Here is a 20,255-nt window from a genome sequence, read left to right as displayed (position 1 = left end):
CCTGGGCGCCTGGTTCCTGCTCACTCAGGGAGGGACCTTCACCTCAGTGAGGACCTCCGCGCGTCTCCCCGCAAGCCTAGGTCGTCTCCCCGCAAGCCTAGGTCGCAGGCGCGGGGACCTGGGCAGCCGCGATCCCGGTCTGCACTTGCTTTTCAAGTGCGCCGAGTGCGCCGCGTTCCCGCGCCAGCTTACCGGCAGCCCGGGCTGTGTGCGCGTCTCCCGGGGTCTTTGTTCTTCTCTATTGGCGCCCGGAGCCGTTCGCTCACCGCCGCGGGGGATCCTGCAGGGTTCGCCTCAGCTCCCGTTCACGGGGTGTGGTGGCTGCAATAGTTCCTTTCCACGCACAGTCCCGCTTGCTGCGTCGTTTGTTCTTGTGGGCTGTTTTGGTTTGTTGTTTCCTCCTCTCTGCCGGTCGGAGAGTGCCGCCTCTGTGGGCGGGGGAGGGGAGCAGGGTTCTGTGCTTCCCTCCCTTCTAGTCCTCTTTTATGGCCACTTTCTTCTTCGGGCAGTTCGCTGGCGTCACCCGTTTATCTTCCGTGTCCCAGTTCTCACTGGGACCTGCCGCTTTTCCTCCCTATTCACTTTTTTTAATCGATACTTGCTATTCTTAAAGCTGTTATTTTTTTTCCATAGACTGTCCCGAAACTGAACTTTGCCAAGCTAATGTCTGCTTCTCAGCAATGCGGGAAAAACAGTAAGCCATCTGAAGACTATTTTTGTGTTATTCACTGATTTGAAAATACAGATATTCTTATGTACTCTTTACTTTGTTTTTACTATAGTACAAGCCAAATGTGCCATCATGAGACCAGAAAGTAGATCCTTATTTGAGGATAACAATTCTGAGAGTGAAAATGAAGATGTAGTTGAAACCCTTTCTAAGCCATCAATCAAAGTCCAGGACTTTTCTCATCCTGCCTTTCCATCACCTGAGCCTCTCAAGTCTTTAGCAATCCTGGATCATACAAAAGTAAGTAATTTTGTTCTGTTTTTAAAACTTCACCCCCCATGCTTGTGTACATAACATTCCCCTGATCCTTACCGTGATGGAAAGAATCCTAGAAAGAAATTTAATTCCTTGAGATTACAGTAGAGCACAGAATAACCAAAGAGAGATGTACAAAGGATTGAGATTTATAAAGATTGATGAGAGGAAACAATTCTTAAGTATACTATTGTGGACAGAAAAAATGAGAAAGCAACTAGGAATAACAGCTAGATGAACAGAAGATGAGAAGGATGAAGGGGAGAATTCATGTGAGAATAAGATAAATATGAAGATTGGATAAGACAGTGAGATGAGAAAGATTATTAATAAAACATGACAGAAATGTGGGATTAAGTGAAAGCAGGAACACTATCATAAAATATATAGAAATTATTTTATTATTATTTTTTAAAAGATTTATTTATTTATACAAGAACCGGGTACGGGAGGGAGAGAGGATTCACCAGAGACAGAGTGGGGAGCACAAGAGGCAGACTAATTGAAATATACTGCTGAGGGGAGCAGCGGGTGTGGCAGGAGAGGTCTGAGGCACCAGGTGGGTATTTCCCCGGCCGGCCGGGATCAAACCCTCATTGCAGAGGCTGTGGGCAGCTCCACAGTGCTGCACCCAACCGCCTGCGCCACCAGGGAGGCACCGATAGAAATTATTTTAAATGCAAATTAACAAAGCCAGATCATAAAAAACAATGTTCAGATTCTCCTGAATGTCTTATAGCTGATTTTTATGATGAACTGAAAGAAAACTTATTCCTCACTTTCTGTAAGGTTAATAAAATGATGACATAGTTAATATAACAAAACCTGTATTCATAGACAATAGAAAGTGAAATGTTTAAGGTCTTACTGATATTTTATGAATTTTGAATTTTTGGCTCTTCTGTTTCTTGTGGTTTCTAACTTTTATTTGATGGAGACTTTAATTCTTTAACTATCTTAGCTTACTGTTGGTATAATCTTGGTGTAGGAATTTGATCTTTTTGAGAATAAAGAGAGGAAATAAGTTACCCATTTATTTTAGTCTTTTCAGTAATTAAAATTTCTCATTATGTAAAGGAGGTTCTTAATCTCTGTCCATTAATGAGAAATTAAATTTAAGCTGCAGCACTCAAAGACAAAATAATATGGAAATAATTTTTTCTGTGAAGATTCTGATGTATCTTTTCCTGATATTATCTGTGTGTAATGAATACATATATGCACATCAAATGAATGGAATCACAATTTATGATTTTTACCCCTAATATAAATATCCTTATTGTTAAAGAATCATAAGGAAAGATTTCCAACAGGACATGCAAAATTATTTCTGGAAGATGATTTTCACTTTTTACATATCTGTAGCAGTGTGTACATTTCCTATTATTCTTGGGAAACTTTATTTACCTTATTTTTCATAGTTGTTAAGCCTAACACGTCAAGTCTTTCATACCTAAAACTCAGATGTCCTGATGACTTTATTATTCAATCCCTTTCTTCTTTCCTTATGTGAGTATTGGATCTTGCTTGATAATTGTAGATATATTTGAAGACTTTCACATCTTCAACTTGTATAATTGCAGTTTTATTAATTTCTTATGCTAGTTCCTTTCTCCAATCTTACCATTCTATGTGGCATAAGCAGAAAATGAGTTATTTTTGTGCTGTTCACAGAGGATGGGAAAACCATTTGAATTTTAAACTAGTGTTTTATATATTTTCTTGCATCAGAGTAATACTTAAAAGCACCACTTAATTCTGTAATTACACAAGCATATCTCCTTTAGACTTTAAAACTTGCCTTTTAAAATTAATTTTAAAACAGACTCTTTTTGTAGCATCTTGAACTAGTGTTTTTTAATGAAATCTTTTCATTAAGCTTAAAAATGTATATTACTGTGACATCCCAGAAGTGAATATTTGTTTTTACTTGTGAGGAGTACATTTTGTATCCTTGGAACAAATGTGAATTATGTAGCTGAAAAAATCCCACTTTCTCCCCACTGCTCTTATTTTCATTTTCAAAATTTTAGTGTTCAGTGTAGGCTTGCATAATTCTACCTGTTTAGTATAATTTACGAATACTTATCTTCTTAACATGTTTTCCTGAGTAGGGAACATCATTGCTTCCTGTAGTAGAAATATTTCTAATCCAAATGTATTCATGCAATTTTTCTTCTAAGTCTCCTGGTTCCTCAAATTTGATATATTTGAAACTAAAGTCATTTTCCCTAAGATTTTCCTCTATCCTGACTCTTTGTAATTTACTTTGACATCTGTTTTTGCCATTCTAGCAAATAGCACCCCTGAAACCTCAAGAAGCAAGCAAAATCTTGGTTTTCAATCCTCCTTGAAATCATCAATTCAGTCACTCACCAAACAATATTTTTGCTTGCTTAACATTTTTGATATCTTATTACCGTAACTTACTTTCTCACTATAGTTCTGAAATACTTTTCTCGTTTGCTTCCCTTGTATCATCTTCACAATGCCAACAGTGACTTTACTAACTTATATTTGCACTGATGTAACACCACTGTTTATTTAATCCATACTTGTACTTGAAGGGAAAGTTCATATGCTCACATGACACTTGACTTTTTTTGGTTTGTCTCTGATTCTCTACTTTTATTTTTCCATCCCACTCCTAATAACTGAGTTCCTGTGTTACCACATTACCCTGATAGTGTCGTTGACTCTCTTGCTTTGTATGTCATTATTTTGCTTCTATCACCTTTCCAGAATACTCTCACTCCCTTCTCCCTGCATTTGTTGTATATTTCAAGATACAACCCTATCCTGTGAGCTGTTCCTGAGCTTTCCAGGTACAACTAACTGTGCTCTCCTTTGTGCCCTGGTTGTAATTTATTCATCTTAGTTGAAGAACTAGTGAATTACACTTTTCTGTTCTTAATTTTCTTCATGTATTTCTACCCTAACTGAAATATTGGGAGAATCTGTCTTTTATTTATATTTCCAGCTTTTTCCAGGCAGGGCTGGTGCCTATACTTGAGTATAGTAAATGTTGTGGATTTACTGATGGATTAGTTCAGTGAGTAAGCATGTGAATGAATGGTTGTTTTCTGAAGTTGGGTTTTTGTTTTGCCTTTACAGGAAGAAGCAACAAAGCCAGCAGTTGGAAATGAAGAAAAGGGTAATGATATTATTGATATTGCTCCACAAGAGCACATAAATAATTACAATTTGGCTTATGTTGATGGAGCACACAAAAATAATAGAAGTGGTAAGTGAGTGACTATTAATATATTTCTATCCTTAAATGGTGGTATAAACAAACCTAAAGTTTCTAGATCCAAATGAGATATCCACTTCTTTCTATTTTTTTGAAGCAACATTGGTTTACAGCATGGCTTGTGTTTTAGAGGTACAGCGTCTCCCCCTTCAGGTGCTGTCTCTACTCCACAACCCTCACCAAAGCCCCCATAGTCCCCTGGGCTCCCATCCCACTTTGGTCTTGCCCCTTCCCCTCTCCCTCTCTAGTAGCCTCAGTAATAAAGTCAGCTTTCTAGGTTCTGTTATTGGTTTGACTTTATCTGACCCTTTGGTTTATTTCTCTATTGCCACATATGAGTGACACCATTCAGTATTTGCCTTTATTCTTCTGTCTTATTTTTTTTTTGTAAGATGTATTCATTTATGCATACAAGAACTGGGGTACAGGCCAGAGGTTTTGGGGGTGAGAGGATTCACAAGAGACAAAGTGGGGAACAGAACAGGTAGACTGACTGAAATACACTGCTGAGGAGAGCGGCGGGTGAGCCAGGAGAGGTCTCCCGCACCATGTGGGTAGCTCCCTGGCCGGGGATCGAACTCATGCTGCAGCAGCTGCAGATAGCTTCATAGGTTGTGTCTTAACCCCTTGTGCCACCAGGGAGGCCCCTGTCTTATTTTGCTTAGCTAATTCCCTACAGCTCCATCCATGGTATCTCAAATGGCAAGGGTTTATCTCTTTGTAATAGCCAAGTCGTATTCTATTGCACATATATACCATATATCCTTATCTACTCATCTGTTTTTGGGCACTTAGTTTCCATAGCTTGGTTATTGTCAGTAGTGCTGCAATAAGGAGTGCATGTGTCCCTTCAAATTAGTGTTTTTCTGTTCTTTGGATAGTCACCTAGGAGTGGAATTATTGGGTCATATGGTACATCCATTTTTAATATTTTGAGAAACTTCCAAACTATATTCCATAGGGGATGGAGGGACCAGTTTACATTCCCATCAACAGTGTATAAGGATTCCTTTTTCTCCACATCCTCACCAATGCTTGTTTCTGGATTTTGAGATATACACACACACACACACACACACACACACACACATATATGTGTGTGTGTTTATGTATGTATGTATGTATGTATATGTATGTATGTGTGTGTGTATATATATATACACACACACATATATATATATATCTCCTTGCTTGTAATTCATCTGCTCAGATTTTCTTGTTTCCTCACTGTTCAACCTGGGATGGTTGTATATTTCCAAGAATTTATCCATCTCCTCTAGGGTATTCAGCTTAACAGCATACAGAATGTTCATAGTAAACTCTTATGATTCTCTGAATCTCTAAGATATTTGTTATGAATTCTCCTCTTTAATTTCTGGTCCTATTTGAATTCTCCCTTCTTTCCTTTGTGAGCCTATTTACAGGTTTGCCTATTTTGTTTATTGTTTCAAAGTACCAACTTTTGGTTTCGTTTATCTTTGGGACTGTCATTTTGACTTTTACTTCATTTATTTCTGCCCTAATTTTTATTATTTCCTTCTTTCTACTGGCTTTTTTCTTCTTCTTTTTTTCTAGTTCCTTACAGTGAGCTATAAGATTATTTGATCTTTTGTTCATTTTATATATGTGGGCCTGTGTTGCTATATGCTATATACTTCCCTCTTCATGCTGCTTTTGCTATGTCCCATAAGTTCTGAAAGGTTTGTCCTCATTTTTGTCTCAAGGTATTTTTTAATTTACCTTTGATTTCTTCATTAATCCAGTAGTTACTCAGTAGTGTATTATTCAGTCTCCACATCCACATATTAGAAGTTTTTTCCTTCCTTCATTTTTGATTGATTTCTAGTTTGATACCATTGTGGTCAGAGGAGAAGCTTGGTATGATTTCAGTTTTTATGAATTTGTCGATACTTGTCTTGTGACCCACTCTGTGGTCAATCCTGGAGAATGTCCCATGTGCACTTGAGAAGAATATGTATTGAGCTTTTGGGAGGGTGGGGTGCACTGCCCTATGAAAGTCTTTTAAGCCCATATGGTCTAATTATTTAAGGCTACTTGTCCTTACTTTCTGTGTGGTTAATCTGCCCATTGGTAAAAGGGAATGTTGAAGCCCTAGCCATGAATGTGTTTTTTCCAAAGTCTATATTTATATTTGATAGTGATTACCTTATATATTTCGATGCTCCTTGGTTTGGTGAGTATAATATTGATGAGTATTATGACTTCCCGATGTGTTTTTTCCTTAAATCATTTATTGTGTTTATCCCTGTCTCTCATGTTTTTCAGCTGGAGATCTATTTTATCTGCTATTGTCCCATTTGCTTGTGGGATTGTTTCCCAACTCTTTAGTCTGAGCCTGGAGACAGCAGAAAGTTAGATTCTGTTTTCTAATCTAATCAGTCACTCTGTGCCTTTTTGAGCTCTGTACTTGACAGGAATAATGATCTTGCATGTCTTTGGTTAGGCTCGCGAGTGTTCTTTCTCTGAGTTGTAGTGTTCCTCTGAGAACTTAGGTTGCTGCTTTTAGTGTTTCTTCACCTCCCCGTTATTTGCTTTCTAAATATTAAAGCTACAGAGCTTCTACATTTCCGGTAGATGGCACTGTATGTCAGGGAGAAGTAAAATGTAGCTGGGTCATCAGGGGCGGGGCTGAGAGGGGTGGTCCCAAAGAAGTCCATCACTAGTGATAGTTGTGCATGTGGGCTGGGCTTATGCCTGTGTTACCTCCATTTGTACATAACCCCTAAGGGTGTATCCCTCCTTCCAAGTCAACCAGTCAATATCTATTTCCTTTAAGTATTTTTCTTTTGCTTGCTTTCTTCATAAGTATACCAGCTTTTTCTTCCTGAAACTTCTTCAACCCTCTGAAATTCCTTTCTGCTATAATATTTTATGGAAATATTCATAAACATAGACTTTTTAAAAATAATTCATAGTAATAGACATTGTCTTTAATGTATCTGTACCTATGTTTTATAGATATGATGTCAGAATTAGGATTAGGAGAAGAGGAAGATACAGAATCACCTTGGGATTCCGAGGTACTGTCTTTTATTAATTTTTTCCCACTGTAAGCATTGAATGACATTAAAACATAAAAGACTCTGATTTGACTTGATTTTCTCATCTCTGTATTTTCCCATTAAATTATTTCATTATAGATTTAATATATAATTAATAACATGCCAAATTTAATACTACTTCATAGTACAATGCTGCTAATTGTCAAGAGTGAAATTTTATCATACAGGAATCTAAGAAGTAGAATAAAATAGCAAATTAAACACAATGGATGTAGGGGGGGAAAGTATATTAAGAAAAGAACAGAAATTCATGAAATTGAAAAACGTACTAGAGAAAATAATTTCTAATAATATTGTTAAATATCTAACAAAACTGATCTTAAAAAACAAGAGAAAATAAAAATCATCCATATCTAGTTCACACAAACACTTATTTTTTTTATTTTAACATTTATCACTTTTTTTAAAATAAATTTTATTTTTATATTCCCCATACAATTGCAACCCCCTTATTTTGACCCTAATCCCTCCTCTCCCTGCACCCCATCCCCCATAGAGTGTCTCTGGTTCATAGTTGTTTGTTGATTTTGATATTTTCTTTCTTATAGTTATTCTTTTTCCTGGTCCCTTATTTAAGTTTTCTAGATTCCTGCTATGAGTGAGACCATCCAGTATTTTTCTTTTTCTTTCTGGCTTATTTCGCTGAGCATGATCTCCTCCAGCTCCATCCATGTTGCTGCAAATGGCATGTGTTTATCTTTTTTGAACGCTGAGTAATATTCCATGATGTATATGTACCACATCTTCTTGATCCAGTCATCTATTTTTGAGCATTTGGGTTGTTTCCAAAGTTTAGCTATTGTAAACAGTGCTGCTATAAACATAGGGGTGCAGGTGCTCTTTGGAATTGATGTTTCTGTGTCCTTTGGATAAATACCTAGGAGTGGAATTGCTGGATCATATGGAAGCTCTATGTTTAGTAGGTCCAGAAATCTACACACAGCTCTCCATAGTGGTTGGAGCAGTTTGCACTCCCACCAACAGTGCAGGAGAGTTCCTTTTTCTCCACACCCTCGCCAACATTTGTTGTTGCTAGTTTTTTTAATATGTGCCATTCTCACTGGTGTAAGATGGTATCTCAGTGTGGTTTTGATTTGCATTTCCCTGATGACAAGTGATGTTGAACATTTTTTCATATGCCTGTTGGCCATTTGCATTTCCTCTTCAGAGAAGTTTCTTTTTAGCTCTTCTGCCCATTTTTAACAGGACTATTTTCTTTGTTGTTGTTGAGTCTCATCAGCTCTTTGCAGATTTTTGTGATCAGTCCTTTATCATTAGTGTTGTGTGCAAAAATGTTCTCCCAGTCGGTGGGGTTTCTCTTTGTTTGGGTTATTGTCTCTTTTGCTGTGCAGAAGCTCTTTAATTTGATGTAGTCTCAGCTGTTTATCTTTACCTTCACTATCACTGCTTTGGGTAATGTGTCTGTAAAGATGTCTTTTATGTGCATATCACGTAGTGTTTCGCCTATATTTCCTTCTGTGTATTTTATGGTTTCAGGTATTATGTCTAGTTCTTTAATCCATTTTGAGTTGGTTTTTCTGCATGGTGTGAGGTAGTGGTCAAGCTTCATTCTTTTGCATGTAGCAACCCAGTTTTCCCAGCACCGTTTATTGAACAAACTTTCTTTGTTCCAATGCATAGTCTTTGCTCCTTTGTCAAAGATTAGTTGACCATAAATCTGTGGGTTTATTTCTGGATTTTCTATTGAATTCCATTGGTCTGTGTATCTGTTCTTGTTCCAATACCATGCAGTTTTCATAATTATGGCTTTGTAGTATAGTTTGAAGTCTGGAAGTATTATGCCTCCATTCCCTTCTTTTTTGTTCAGGAGAGCTTTGGCTATTCGGGGTTTTTGGTGATTCCATATGAATTTCATCAATAATTGTTCTATTTCTTTGAAGAATGACATTGAAATTTTGATTGGAATAGCATTGAATCTGTATATTGCTTTTGATTGGATGGCCATTTGAATAATGTTTATTCTTCCAATCCATGAGCAGGGGATGTCTTTCCATTTCTTTGTGTCTTCTTCTATTTCTTTTAACAGTGTTTTATAGTTTTCTTTGTATAGGTCTTTTACCTCTTTTATTAGATTTATTCCCAAGTATTTGATTTTTTTGTTTAGATAATAAAAGGGATTTTTTTTTTAATTTCTTCTTCAGATTTATTGTTTGTGTATAGGAAGGCTACTGACTTATGCGTGTTGATTTTGTATCCTGCCACTTTACTGAACTGATTGATGAGTTGAATTAGTTTTTCTGTGGAGTTTTTGGGGTTCTCTGTGTATATTATCATATCAACTGCAAATAGTGATAGTTTGACTTCTTCTTTTCCTATTTGGATTCCTTGTTTGTCTTTCTCCTGTCTATTGCTCTGGCTAGGACTTCCAGTATTATATTGAAAAGCAGTGGTGAGAGTGGACATCCTTGTCTTGTTCCAGATATTAATGGAAATGCTTTCAGCTTTTCACCATTCATAGTGATACTGGCTGTTGGCTTCTCATATATGGCCTTTATGATGTTGAGATATGTTCCTTGTATCCCAAGAATTTCAAGGGCTTTTATCATGAATGGGTGTTGCACTTTGTCGAAAGCTTTCTCAGCATCTATTGATATTATCATATGGTTTATATATTTCTTTTTGTTGATGTGTTGGATAACGTTGATTGATTTTCGGATGTTGAACCATCCTTGTGTCCCTGGAATGAATCCTACTTTGTCGTGGTGAATTATCTTATGGATACATTGTTGGATTCTGGTAGCTAAAGTTTTATTGAGGATTTTTGCATCAGTGTTCATTAGGGAGATTGGCCTGTAGTTTTCCTTTTTTGTCTTGTCCTTGATTGGTTTTGGTATTAGTGTAATGTTGGCTTCATAGAACGTGTTTGGTATTGTCCCTTCCTTCTCAATTTTTTGGAAGAGTTTGGAAGGATAGTCACTAATTCGTCTCTGAATGTTTGGTAGAATTCATATGTAAATCCATCAGGTCCTGGGCTTTTGTTTTTGGGGAGGTTTTTGATTACCATTTCAATTTTGCTGCTTGTAGTTGGTCCATTTAGGTGTTCTATTTCTTCTTTATCTAGCTTTGGGTGATTGTAGAGTTGTAGGAATTTGTCCATCTCCTCTAGATTATTGAACTTGTTTCCATATAACTGTTCATCGTAGTTACTGATTATTCTTTTGATTTCTGCTGTGTCCGTTGTGATTTCTCCTCTTTCATTTATGAACCTGTTTATTTGTGCTTTATCCCTTTTTTCCTTTGTGAGCCTGGCTAGGGGTTTGTCTATTTTATTTATTTTTTCAAAGAACCAGCTCTTGGTTTCATTGATCTTTTGGAGTGTTTTTTTAGTTTCAATTTCATTTATTTCTGCTTTGGTTTTTATTATTTCTTTTCTTCTACTGGTTTTGGGGTTTTTTTGTTGTTCTTTTTCTAGATCTTTGAGCTTCGAGATTAGGTTGTTTCTTTGAGTTCTTTCTTGTTTCTTGATGTGAGTCTCTATTGCTATATAGTTTCCTCTAATCACTGCTTTTGCTATGTCCCATATGTTTAGGAAATTGGTGTCCTCCTTGTCATTCAATTCAAAGAATTTTTTAATTTCTTCTTTGATCTCCTCATTAGTCCAGTGGTCTTCCAGTAGTGTGGTTTTCAATCTCCATGAGGTAGGAGAGTTCTTTGCCTTCTTTTTATGGTTTATTTCTAGTTTGATGCCTTCATGGTCAGAAAAGATGGTTGGTATGATTTCAATCTTGGTGTATCTGCTGATGTTTGTCTTGTGCCCCAGTATGTGATTGATCCTGGAGAATGATCCGTGTGTGCTTGAGAAAAATGTGTACTCCGTTTTTTTTGGGTTTAGTGTTCTATAGATGTCTGTTAAGCCTAAGCACTCTAGATCCTTATATAGAGCTTTAGTGTCTTTACATATTTTTTGTCTCATTGATCTATCCATTGTTGATAGTGGTGTGTTGAAATCTCCCACTACGTATGTGTTTTCTCTGATGTCTGTTTTCAGAGATGACAATAGTTGTCTGATGTATTTTGGTGCTCCTTCGTTTGGTGAATATATGTTAATGAGTATTATTTCTTCTTGAAGTATTGTCCCCTTGATCATAGTGTAGTGACCGTTGGGGTCTCTTTTTATCTTTTTTGAGTTTGAAATCTGTTTTATCTGATATAAGTAGAGCTGTTCCTGCTTTCTTTTTTGGTCCATTTGCTTGTAGGATTGTTTTCCATCCTTTCACGTTGAGTCTATTTTTATCTTTTGTAGCTAAATGTGCTTCCTGGAGACAGCAAAAGGTTGGGTTTTGTTTCTTAATCCAGCCTGCGAGTCTGTGTCTTTTTTTATTGAAGAGTTTAGTCCATTTACATTTAGAGTTAATATTGATATGTTAGCATCTCTATTTGCCATTATATTTGTCTTTCCTTTGATTATATTTATTCTTTTAATAACTTTTTTTTTTTTTTTGGCCTTCTTTCGTTGTTATTCGTCCCTCTGAGGTTCTGGCTTTAGGACTCCTTGTAGTATTTTTTGGAGTGGAGGTTTAGTCATAATGAAATTCCATAGTTTCTGTTTGTCTGGGAAGGTCCTTATTCTTTCTTCATAGAGGAAGGAGAGCTTTGTGGGATAGCGTATTCTTGGTTGGCATCTGTTTTCTTGGAGTCTGTTGACTATGTCCCTCCACTCTCTCCTTGCCTGTAGTGTTTCTTCGGAGAAGTCTGATGTCAGCCTGATTGGTTTTCCTTTGAATGTTATCTGTTTCTTCCCTCTTGTCAGCTTCATTATTTTTTCCTTGCCCTGGATTCTTGGAGCTTTACTATTATGTGTCTTGCTGTATTTTTCCTTTCGTCGTGGAAGTTTGGTGTTCTTCTTGCTTCTTGCATATCAATTTTCAGCTCCTTCTTCACATTTGGGAAGTTCTCTTCAATTATCTCCTTGAATATTTTCTCTGTTCCTACATCTCTCTCCTCTCCTTCTGGGATTCCTATAACTCTTATATTTCCTTTCCTCATGGAGTCAGATAGTTCCCGAAGCCTTTCTTCTGTCTTTTTCCGTCGTACTTCTCTTTCCTTTTCTGTTGTGGTTCTTTTTATTTCTGTGTCTTCAAGAGTACTTATTCGTTCTTCCATTTCATCTATTCTGCTTTCATTGCTTTTCCCAGAGTTCTTTAGTGCCTCCATTAATTCTTTGATGTCCTGCATTTCTTTTACTTCCCTCTTTTGGGATTCAATTTCATTCTTCTGATCGTTGATTATTTTTCCCTTATAATTGTTTTCCTTTATGAGTTCTGTCATTTTTTTAATCATGGCAATTTTAAATTCTCTTTCTGGAAGGCTCAGAAGTTCTTCCAAGTTACTGTCGTTGCAATCTGGTGGGTGGTTTTCTTTTTGTGGTGTGCTTTTTCCCTGGTGAGTTGCTAGGTTGCGTGTGGTTCTTCTACTCCCTACTGTCTGTTTTCTAATTTGCCGTATGAATTGGGACACTGTGTTGCTGGGACTGGCCGGCATCTTGGGTGAACTTCTCCTCTCCCCTCTGGCTCCTCCGGGAGCCATCTGTCGGTTTCAAGCAGTCTTTACTGATGAAATGTCCCTGTTTTAAAATGCCGATGTGGGGACATGCTCCCCTGCGCACCTCGTCTGTCCCGGTGGTGGGTTCCCGCTCCCCGTCTGGGCTTAGACTACAGGCCAGAAGGGGCCTGGCATGGGCAAACTTCCCAGTTCACCTCTGGCTCCTCCAGGAGCCTTCTGCTGGTTTCAGGTAGTCTTTACTGAAGAGATGTCCCTGTTCTAAAATGGCGATGCGGTATGCACTCCCTGCGTGCCCTGTCTGCCACATTTATCACTTTTTACATTTTCAGACCATATTTTCTTCCCCTCACCCCTTCAGATTGAGTCCCCATAGAATCTCCTTCCTCACGGCACCCATGCATCATCACCACCGTCCCCTGTGCTCCTCCCTCCATCCCTCTCACCCCCCCTCTCTCCTCCTCCCCTGCAGTATGTCTCTGGTTTATAATTGTCTGCACACAAACACTTTTAAAGGGAGATAAGGTGCAACTTTGTGACATTAAATTTGAAAATTTAGGTGAAATGTACAAACCATTGTGGGGGAAAATAGGAAATCTGAGTAGTCTATTTTCTGTTAAAGATGTTTAAATTGTAATAAAACAGGAATGACAAAAATTCTCCCCACAAAGAAAATCCCAGGTCCAGAGAGATCAAAAAATAAAATCTCCAGATATTTCAGCTAGACTTATTGACATCTCAAACAAAATCTTCCTTCAAATAGAGAAAATGGGAAAACTTATAATTTATTTTATGAGTCCAGCATAACACTGTTATAAAACCTTCTTCAGGACATTTCAGAAAAGAAAACTTAAAGTCCAATTTGTCTCATATGCTGAGATGCAAAAATCCTCAAGAAAATAACCTCTCAAATTTAGGTTTATTATGTGAAGGATTGCAGTGTGGCTTTGACATATAATGTTATCTTCTACATGAATGGCACAAAGAGATAATATACAATGGTCTTGTTAGATGCAGAAAAAAACATTTGATAAATGCAATATATATTTTTCACTTTAAAATAAATCCTGTAGGAACATATTTTCATTGGAGACTTCTTTCATCTATACAATAATCTATAAAAAAGGGCATATTTTATGATAAAAGCATTTGCCCTGCATTTGAGAATGGGAGAACAGTGCCTAATGTCACCATTCCTGTTCAACACAACTGGAGGTGGTGTCACTGAGCCATCCCCCAGAAACTGGAACATTTCAGGATCTGGCATTAGCTCTGTATCTGTGATGTTACTGTGCCTGTATTGATCAGGAACATCACTCTTGTCCACTGCAGTACTTCTGTTTATGCTGATTTTTGTCCATCGATGTCTTCTTTTCTCCTGTGTTCTCTATTTTATTTTCTATTTCATGTCAGCTCACCTGTACTACCACTAACTCACACTCTACCTGTAGGCTGCAATCAAACTCCATAGAAAAGATTTATACCATCATACTGGAAAACGGTTGAGCATTATCTTGAAAGGCAAAATATTTGCATTCCATGCAAACCAGGAATTTTACTCCTGAGTGTGCCATGAGGAGAATTTTGTACCTTTATATAAGGAGCAATTAGAAGCTGTAGCAGCACAGTGCACAGATTATTTTATGTTATGGGATGTGACAGATTTGTAACAGAATAGATTAATTAATCTGTTATAGAAGATAATACAATTAAGCACACAATGATGAAAATAAACACACAGAAACAATTTGCCATTTATCTATGAAAAGAACAGAAATGCATTTAAAATATGGGAAGTAATTTCATTTCAAGCTTTAGTTGTTAGATATATCACACAAATAACCAATGTTACCTTAATAAAAATAAATCTATAAAACATTGACAAATTAGAGAGAAAAGGGTTACTTTGTCTCCATGTTGAGCTAAAGTAAGATGCATGCAACATTTTAAAACTTACATTCTTCCAAAACTTAGATTCTTACTTGTTCTCCAAAATGAAGTAACCTTTTTTTTTTTTTTTTTTAAGATTTATTTATTTATTTATACAAGCACTGGGTACAGTCAGAAGCACAGGAGGGTGAGAGAATTCACCAGAGCCAGAGCGGGGAGCAGAGCAGGCAGACTGACAAAGTACACTTCTGAGGGGAGCAGCAGGCTCTGCAGGAGAGGTCTGTTGCGCCATGTGGGACCCTTGCCCAGCAGCCAGGGATCGAATTGGCGCTGCAGAGGCTGCGGGCACCTTCGCAGCCCAGTGCTCAACCGCTGAACCATCAGGGAGGCCCTACAGTGTTCTTTTTATAGGGAACAAGACATGCACCAAAGTTTTTTATGCCAAGTATGTTTTAACACTAAAAGAATTTCTATTATTACAGATAGTTTAAATTTATAACAAGTATACTCATTAGAGAATTTGTTTAAATACATATTTTTTTAAATATTCTTTTATCTTGTTGAGAAATGAAAATTAAAGGTAAGTGTTTTATAGAAATATGTGGGTAAATGAGTATTTTGTCAATGAAAACACTCTTACCTTCTTTGCTCAGTTTACTAAGCCAATTGCCAAATAAAGATGAAAGATAGAATTGACCTAGAAAGCATAGATGAGGTTTTCAATTTAAATGTTTTAGATTTTAATACATGCTTCTCTTTGTTTTTTAAGTTTAAAAATGTTTAAGCTAGGAAATTGAAATATTTTCTTAGAAAGAAATTAGGAAATCTTTCTCCCACTCATTATTTATTAATATCAAATTTAACAGAGTATTTCTGAGAGTCTTCCACAGAAATATGTTGATCATTTATCTGGAGCTGCAGACCAAAGAGGAAAAAATATGTTAACTGGAAAAGTAGATGGTAAGAAATTTATTTTTAAAGGGGTCATTTGACTGCATGTTGAGTTAAAATAAGAATAGTGATGTATTCTAATAGCCAAAGATAATCACCTAATAAATGCATACTAAGGTAAAAGAGAAGTGAAAAGGAAATAAGTTTTGTTTTCTTATCAGGTGTCAACAACAGATTACATTGAAAGGCTTTTCTTCTAAAGGGGTGTTAGTGTACTTTAAGATACTCTGAGAGCTAGGAAAATTAGGAAATAAAGAAAAGGAAAAGTGGGGATGAAGAATGAATGCGAAAGGCAGAGAGTGGAGATAGGGGCTAAATGAAGGAAAGAGAATTGGGTGTATATATAGAGGGAGGTGTTAAAAAAAATTGGCATCATTTCTCCAAAGTCTGTGCACACTTTGTAACTGTATGTCACGTTGGTAATTCTCAAAAATACGTCAAACTTTTTCGTTATTTTAATGTCTATTATGGTGATCTATGATTTGTAATCTTTGATGTGACTATTGTAATGTGACTGTTATATATGACCTGTGTCCATAAAGGCGTTGAACTTACTCAATAAATATAGGTATTCACTAGAAAAAAAAAAAATGGGAAGAGCAGAGTGTTCAAACTTGGAGAGAATGTAAAGTGAGTTCCCAGTACCAAAACTCATGGAGAAGCAGGACAAAATCTCCCCATTCTTACTGCTTTCCTCATTGTTGGGAAGACATTAAAGATTGAGATCATTTAATGCTATGTTTTATTTTCCATGGGTGAGCATCATGGATGTGGCCAACTATAAATGTGTATGCTTAAATGTTAAGTAAAATGTTGCTACCTCATAGGATAGGATCATATAGGACAAAATAAGAGAATTGAAGAGAGGAGGGTAGAGTCAGTTATGGAAAGATTAAGGAAGCAATAGCCTGATTAAAAAAAAATCCATTGCAAAGTTCATGACCTCTAATGCAGTTTCTAATGCAGAGGAAGTGATAGTGAGGAACTTGAAACTAGATTTTAAAAGGATGAGTTACAGTAAAATAAATGTGACAGCAGACTCAGTATAGATTACAGTTTCTCAAATGTTAATGCATCACTTGGGTAACTTGTTAAAAATACACATTCTGAGTTTTGTGGTGGAAATCTGCATTTCTAACAGGCTCTCAGGTGACACCATTGTTGCTTGTCCTTAGACCTTGCTCTGAGTTGCCAGGGTGTAAACTTCTCTTTAGAGAATTCTGGAAGAAGAGTCACTGGATAGCTCAAGATATAAAAGGATTAAGGAAAGCACTTCTTCGTTTTTATTTCTGAACATGTTTATAGTCAGAGGGAAACAGATGAAGAATTAAAACTATAGATAAAAGATACTGCTGCTAAGCAAAGAGAAAAGAGGAAGTGGTGAGGATAATATGTAATACATAAATTATGTATAGTCATATATATGACTAGATACTATATACATATATATGAGTACACACACATGCACACACACACACATATAATCCATGTGAAAGGTGAAGATCAAGACCACAGATCTAGAGATTTCTTTTGAAGAGGAAGGAGGATAGTGAAGGGCAGGAGGGAGGAAAAATGGTTAACTTGGTAGTTTTAGAGTTGATGAAAATTGAGAGAACTCAGTTTAGATGACTTCACTGTATTTGCACTCAAAAAAAATTTATCATTGCTTCTCCAGACAGTACTGGAAGCAGGAGAGGGTGCTGGAGTTGGGGTAAACCTTAGCCACTAATTTACCTCCTAATAACTATCAGACATCAAAAAATACATGTGGTGATTGGTGCCACGTATATTTTTCAAATTAATGAAGTTAATTTGAATATAGTAGTAGCCTTGACTTTTTTTCTTTGATAGTTATTTTTTTTATAACTTTCATAAAAATTCTTTAATGAGTATCATGATATAGCAAGCCAAATTCATTTTGGAAATGAAAGAAATTAAAGAATTTTCCCCCCTACATAGTAATACTGTTATTTTCAGTAAACCTTACACTGATTTTGAAATATAAAGATTTAAGATATCTGATAATTTTCTTGCAATTAATTTTTTTCTTTTTTGATAACCATATTTTAGAATTGAAAGTTTATATACATTATTTCTTAGATGTATTTTATATACCTTCTTGCATGAGCGGATCAACAAACTTGAAGATGTCTGAAGTAGAGGATACAAGAAATGTAGGCATTCCAGTAGCCCAGCTGGGTATGGAAAAATGTGAATATTTTTATTAACTATTATTCTACAAGTGTATAACCATGCTGATCAATTCATAACACTCTCTAAAGAGTGACAAATTATGCAATCAATTGAACTGTCGTCACAGCTGTGTACTTCCTAAATTATAAGATAAATTGAAGATATGATAAGAATATAATATATATGGTATGAGAATGATAATATGAAATATGATAAGTACTTGTAGTATAATGGTTTACCTGATTCTGATGTCTTGCACTAAATACATGCTGTTTCATTCTACCATCAGCTCTCACGTTTATCCTCTCAGCGTCATGGTTTTTTCTTGTGATTAAATAACACTTTTTCCCCATCTATCAGCATGTTCACACTGAGATATTGATACTTTTCTATTTTAGTTATAATCATTTGAAACTTAACCTTAAGTTCTGAAATATTAACTGCATGTTTTGTTAAACCTGTAGTCTTGTTCTTCATTCAGTGTTATACTGGGCTCACATTTCTCCCTGTGGCTGTCCTAACCTAAAGCCAACCAACCAAAGCCTGATGTGATCATTTCCAAAGCCCAGCATAAGGATTCAGCTTGATACTAACTCTGCCTGAATATCTTGCTGGCTTTCATATTTACATATGACTGATCATGTGTCCCTTTTGCTTTCCAGATTCTCCTGAAAAATACCATCACTTGAAGGTAGTAACTTTAATTTTTTCATTATGAATTATTAACTATAGGTTGTATGAAATGCACATTATTTATCATCTTGTTTCAAAACCCTTTCAGCCTACCATTGAAGTGAAAGATGCTATTCCTAAAAATGCAGTAGGAGTGAAAGATGTGCAAACATTTCAATCAGGTAAGTTTTGCAGCACAGATCTAACATTTCAGTCTTTTCTACTGCACTTTGCTCTGGCATTCTCAACTTCTGATGATTGATGCCTTCTTCATCATCCTGGTATTTTAGACAAATATGTGTCCTTCTGTGTGCTTCTCTCACTGTCTTGCTATAGCCTTGAATACCCTTCTCCTGCCCCTACCCCTTTGTGTCTGGCCAACCAACTTTTGAAGTCTCATTTCAGGGATTATCTCTAAAAAAGCCATGATCTCAAATAATAGCTATTGAGCAAAATAAATAGTTTCTTTATATAAGGATAATCCAAGAGATTAATCCCCACAGTGTAAGAACAGAGGGGATAGACATGTAAAGAAATAAATTGCAGTTCGAGTGATGAAGATACAAAAGAAAAATCTGTATAGTGCTATGTAGCCCCAAGGAAAGAGACATCTGTTTATCTGGGAAAAGCGTCATAATCAAGGAGGACTTAACATAGCAAGCTGAGTCTAAAAAGATGCAAAAGAATTTGTCAGAATAATACAAGAAAACATTTCCAATTATGGAAAGCTGTGCACTGATAAAGGCAGAAAAATCAACAGTGATTTTGGAAACCATGAATAATGCAGTTAAAGCTTCATGTGCTATTTAATAGTGTGACTTTATTGGTTAGTAATGTATACTTTAAAATTGTGTTTCATATATAGTTTTTCCCCTTGATGTTGAATGGGTAAATTTGTGAGTGAGTGAACCCTTGAGCTGTTTGTACCTGGAATCAAATTTTCCCAGATGATCTTGAAGTTTTAGATAGTTAGAAATAATTTCTTTCTTTTTTTTTTTTAAAGATTTATTTATTTATTTATTTATACAAGCACTGGGTATAGTCAGAAGTGCAGGAGGGTGAGAGAATTCACCAGAGCCAGAGCAGGGAGCAGAACAGGCAGAAGGATCGAAGTACACTGCTGAGGGGAGCAGCGGGCGGCAGAAGAGGTCTGCGCACCATGTGGGACCCTCACCCGGCAGCCGGGGATCGAACTGGCATTGCAGAGGCTGCGGGCAGCTTCTCAACCCAGCGCTCAACCTCTGCGCCACCAGGGAGGCCCAGAAATATGAAGCCAGCATTCTTTATGAAGCCAACATTCAGTTAAACATTAAGCTTAACTTGAACTTTCAATAAAATGTTACGTTGTGTTTTTGCCTAAGCATTCTAAGTAGTTCATTTTAACAACATATATAGATTTGTCAGAAGAACCAGACTTAGAAATGACATCAGAGGAAGGTCAAGAAAGGCTTGATGGAAGTGAAAATGACCACCCACTGGTATGTAGAAATTTATACTTAATTTCTGGTTTAATATTGTTTTCTGTGCTTTAAACATAGCGTAATACAAATCAAATTATTTTTGGACTAGTTTTTTAGACTTAATAGATCATAATTTAACATTTAGTTTTGAAAATATTTGTGCTTGTTAAAAACTTAAAATGTTTTTAGAATCTAGTAACTTTATCCTTGGAATTGAGAGAAAAAATTCCTGAATATTGCTTGCTTCT

The 20,255-nt window shown here is 36.5% G+C and overlaps 1 protein-coding gene across 7 annotated transcripts in view; it reads left to right on the top strand.

Moving 5' to 3' along the window:
- Nucleotides 1–20,255, top strand: part of ANKRD26 (ankyrin repeat domain containing 26) — a 142,921-nt gene that overhangs the window by 64,101 nt on the left and 58,565 nt on the right. For 6 of the 7 annotated variants that reach the window (XM_054694819.1, XM_054694821.1, XM_054694823.1 and 3 more), the window contains 9 exons: nucleotides 634–694; nucleotides 783–970; nucleotides 4,100–4,229; nucleotides 7,218–7,279; nucleotides 15,598–15,691; nucleotides 17,783–17,881; nucleotides 18,538–18,566; nucleotides 18,657–18,729; nucleotides 19,943–20,025. In XM_054694819.1, the coding sequence (XP_054550794.1) occupies nucleotides 634–694; nucleotides 783–970; nucleotides 4,100–4,229; nucleotides 7,218–7,279; nucleotides 15,598–15,691; nucleotides 17,783–17,881; nucleotides 18,538–18,566; nucleotides 18,657–18,729; nucleotides 19,943–20,025 (819 nt within the window). The remainder of the gene's footprint in view (nucleotides 1–633; nucleotides 695–782; nucleotides 971–4,099; nucleotides 4,230–7,217; nucleotides 7,280–15,597; nucleotides 15,692–17,782; nucleotides 17,882–18,537; nucleotides 18,567–18,656; nucleotides 18,730–19,942; nucleotides 20,026–20,255) is intronic. The other variant, XM_054694820.1, reaches the window with a different exon arrangement.

This window comes from Talpa occidentalis, unplaced genomic scaffold (assembly GCF_014898055.3).
Source record: "Talpa occidentalis isolate TD23 unplaced genomic scaffold, MPIMG_talOcc4v2.1 talOcc4.14, whole genome shotgun sequence".
In the NCBI taxonomy this organism is placed as follows: Eukaryota; Metazoa; Chordata; class Mammalia; order Eulipotyphla; family Talpidae; genus Talpa; species Talpa occidentalis.
Note: the sequence above shows the minus strand (reverse complement) of the source record. Positions and strands in the feature narration are given on the sequence as shown.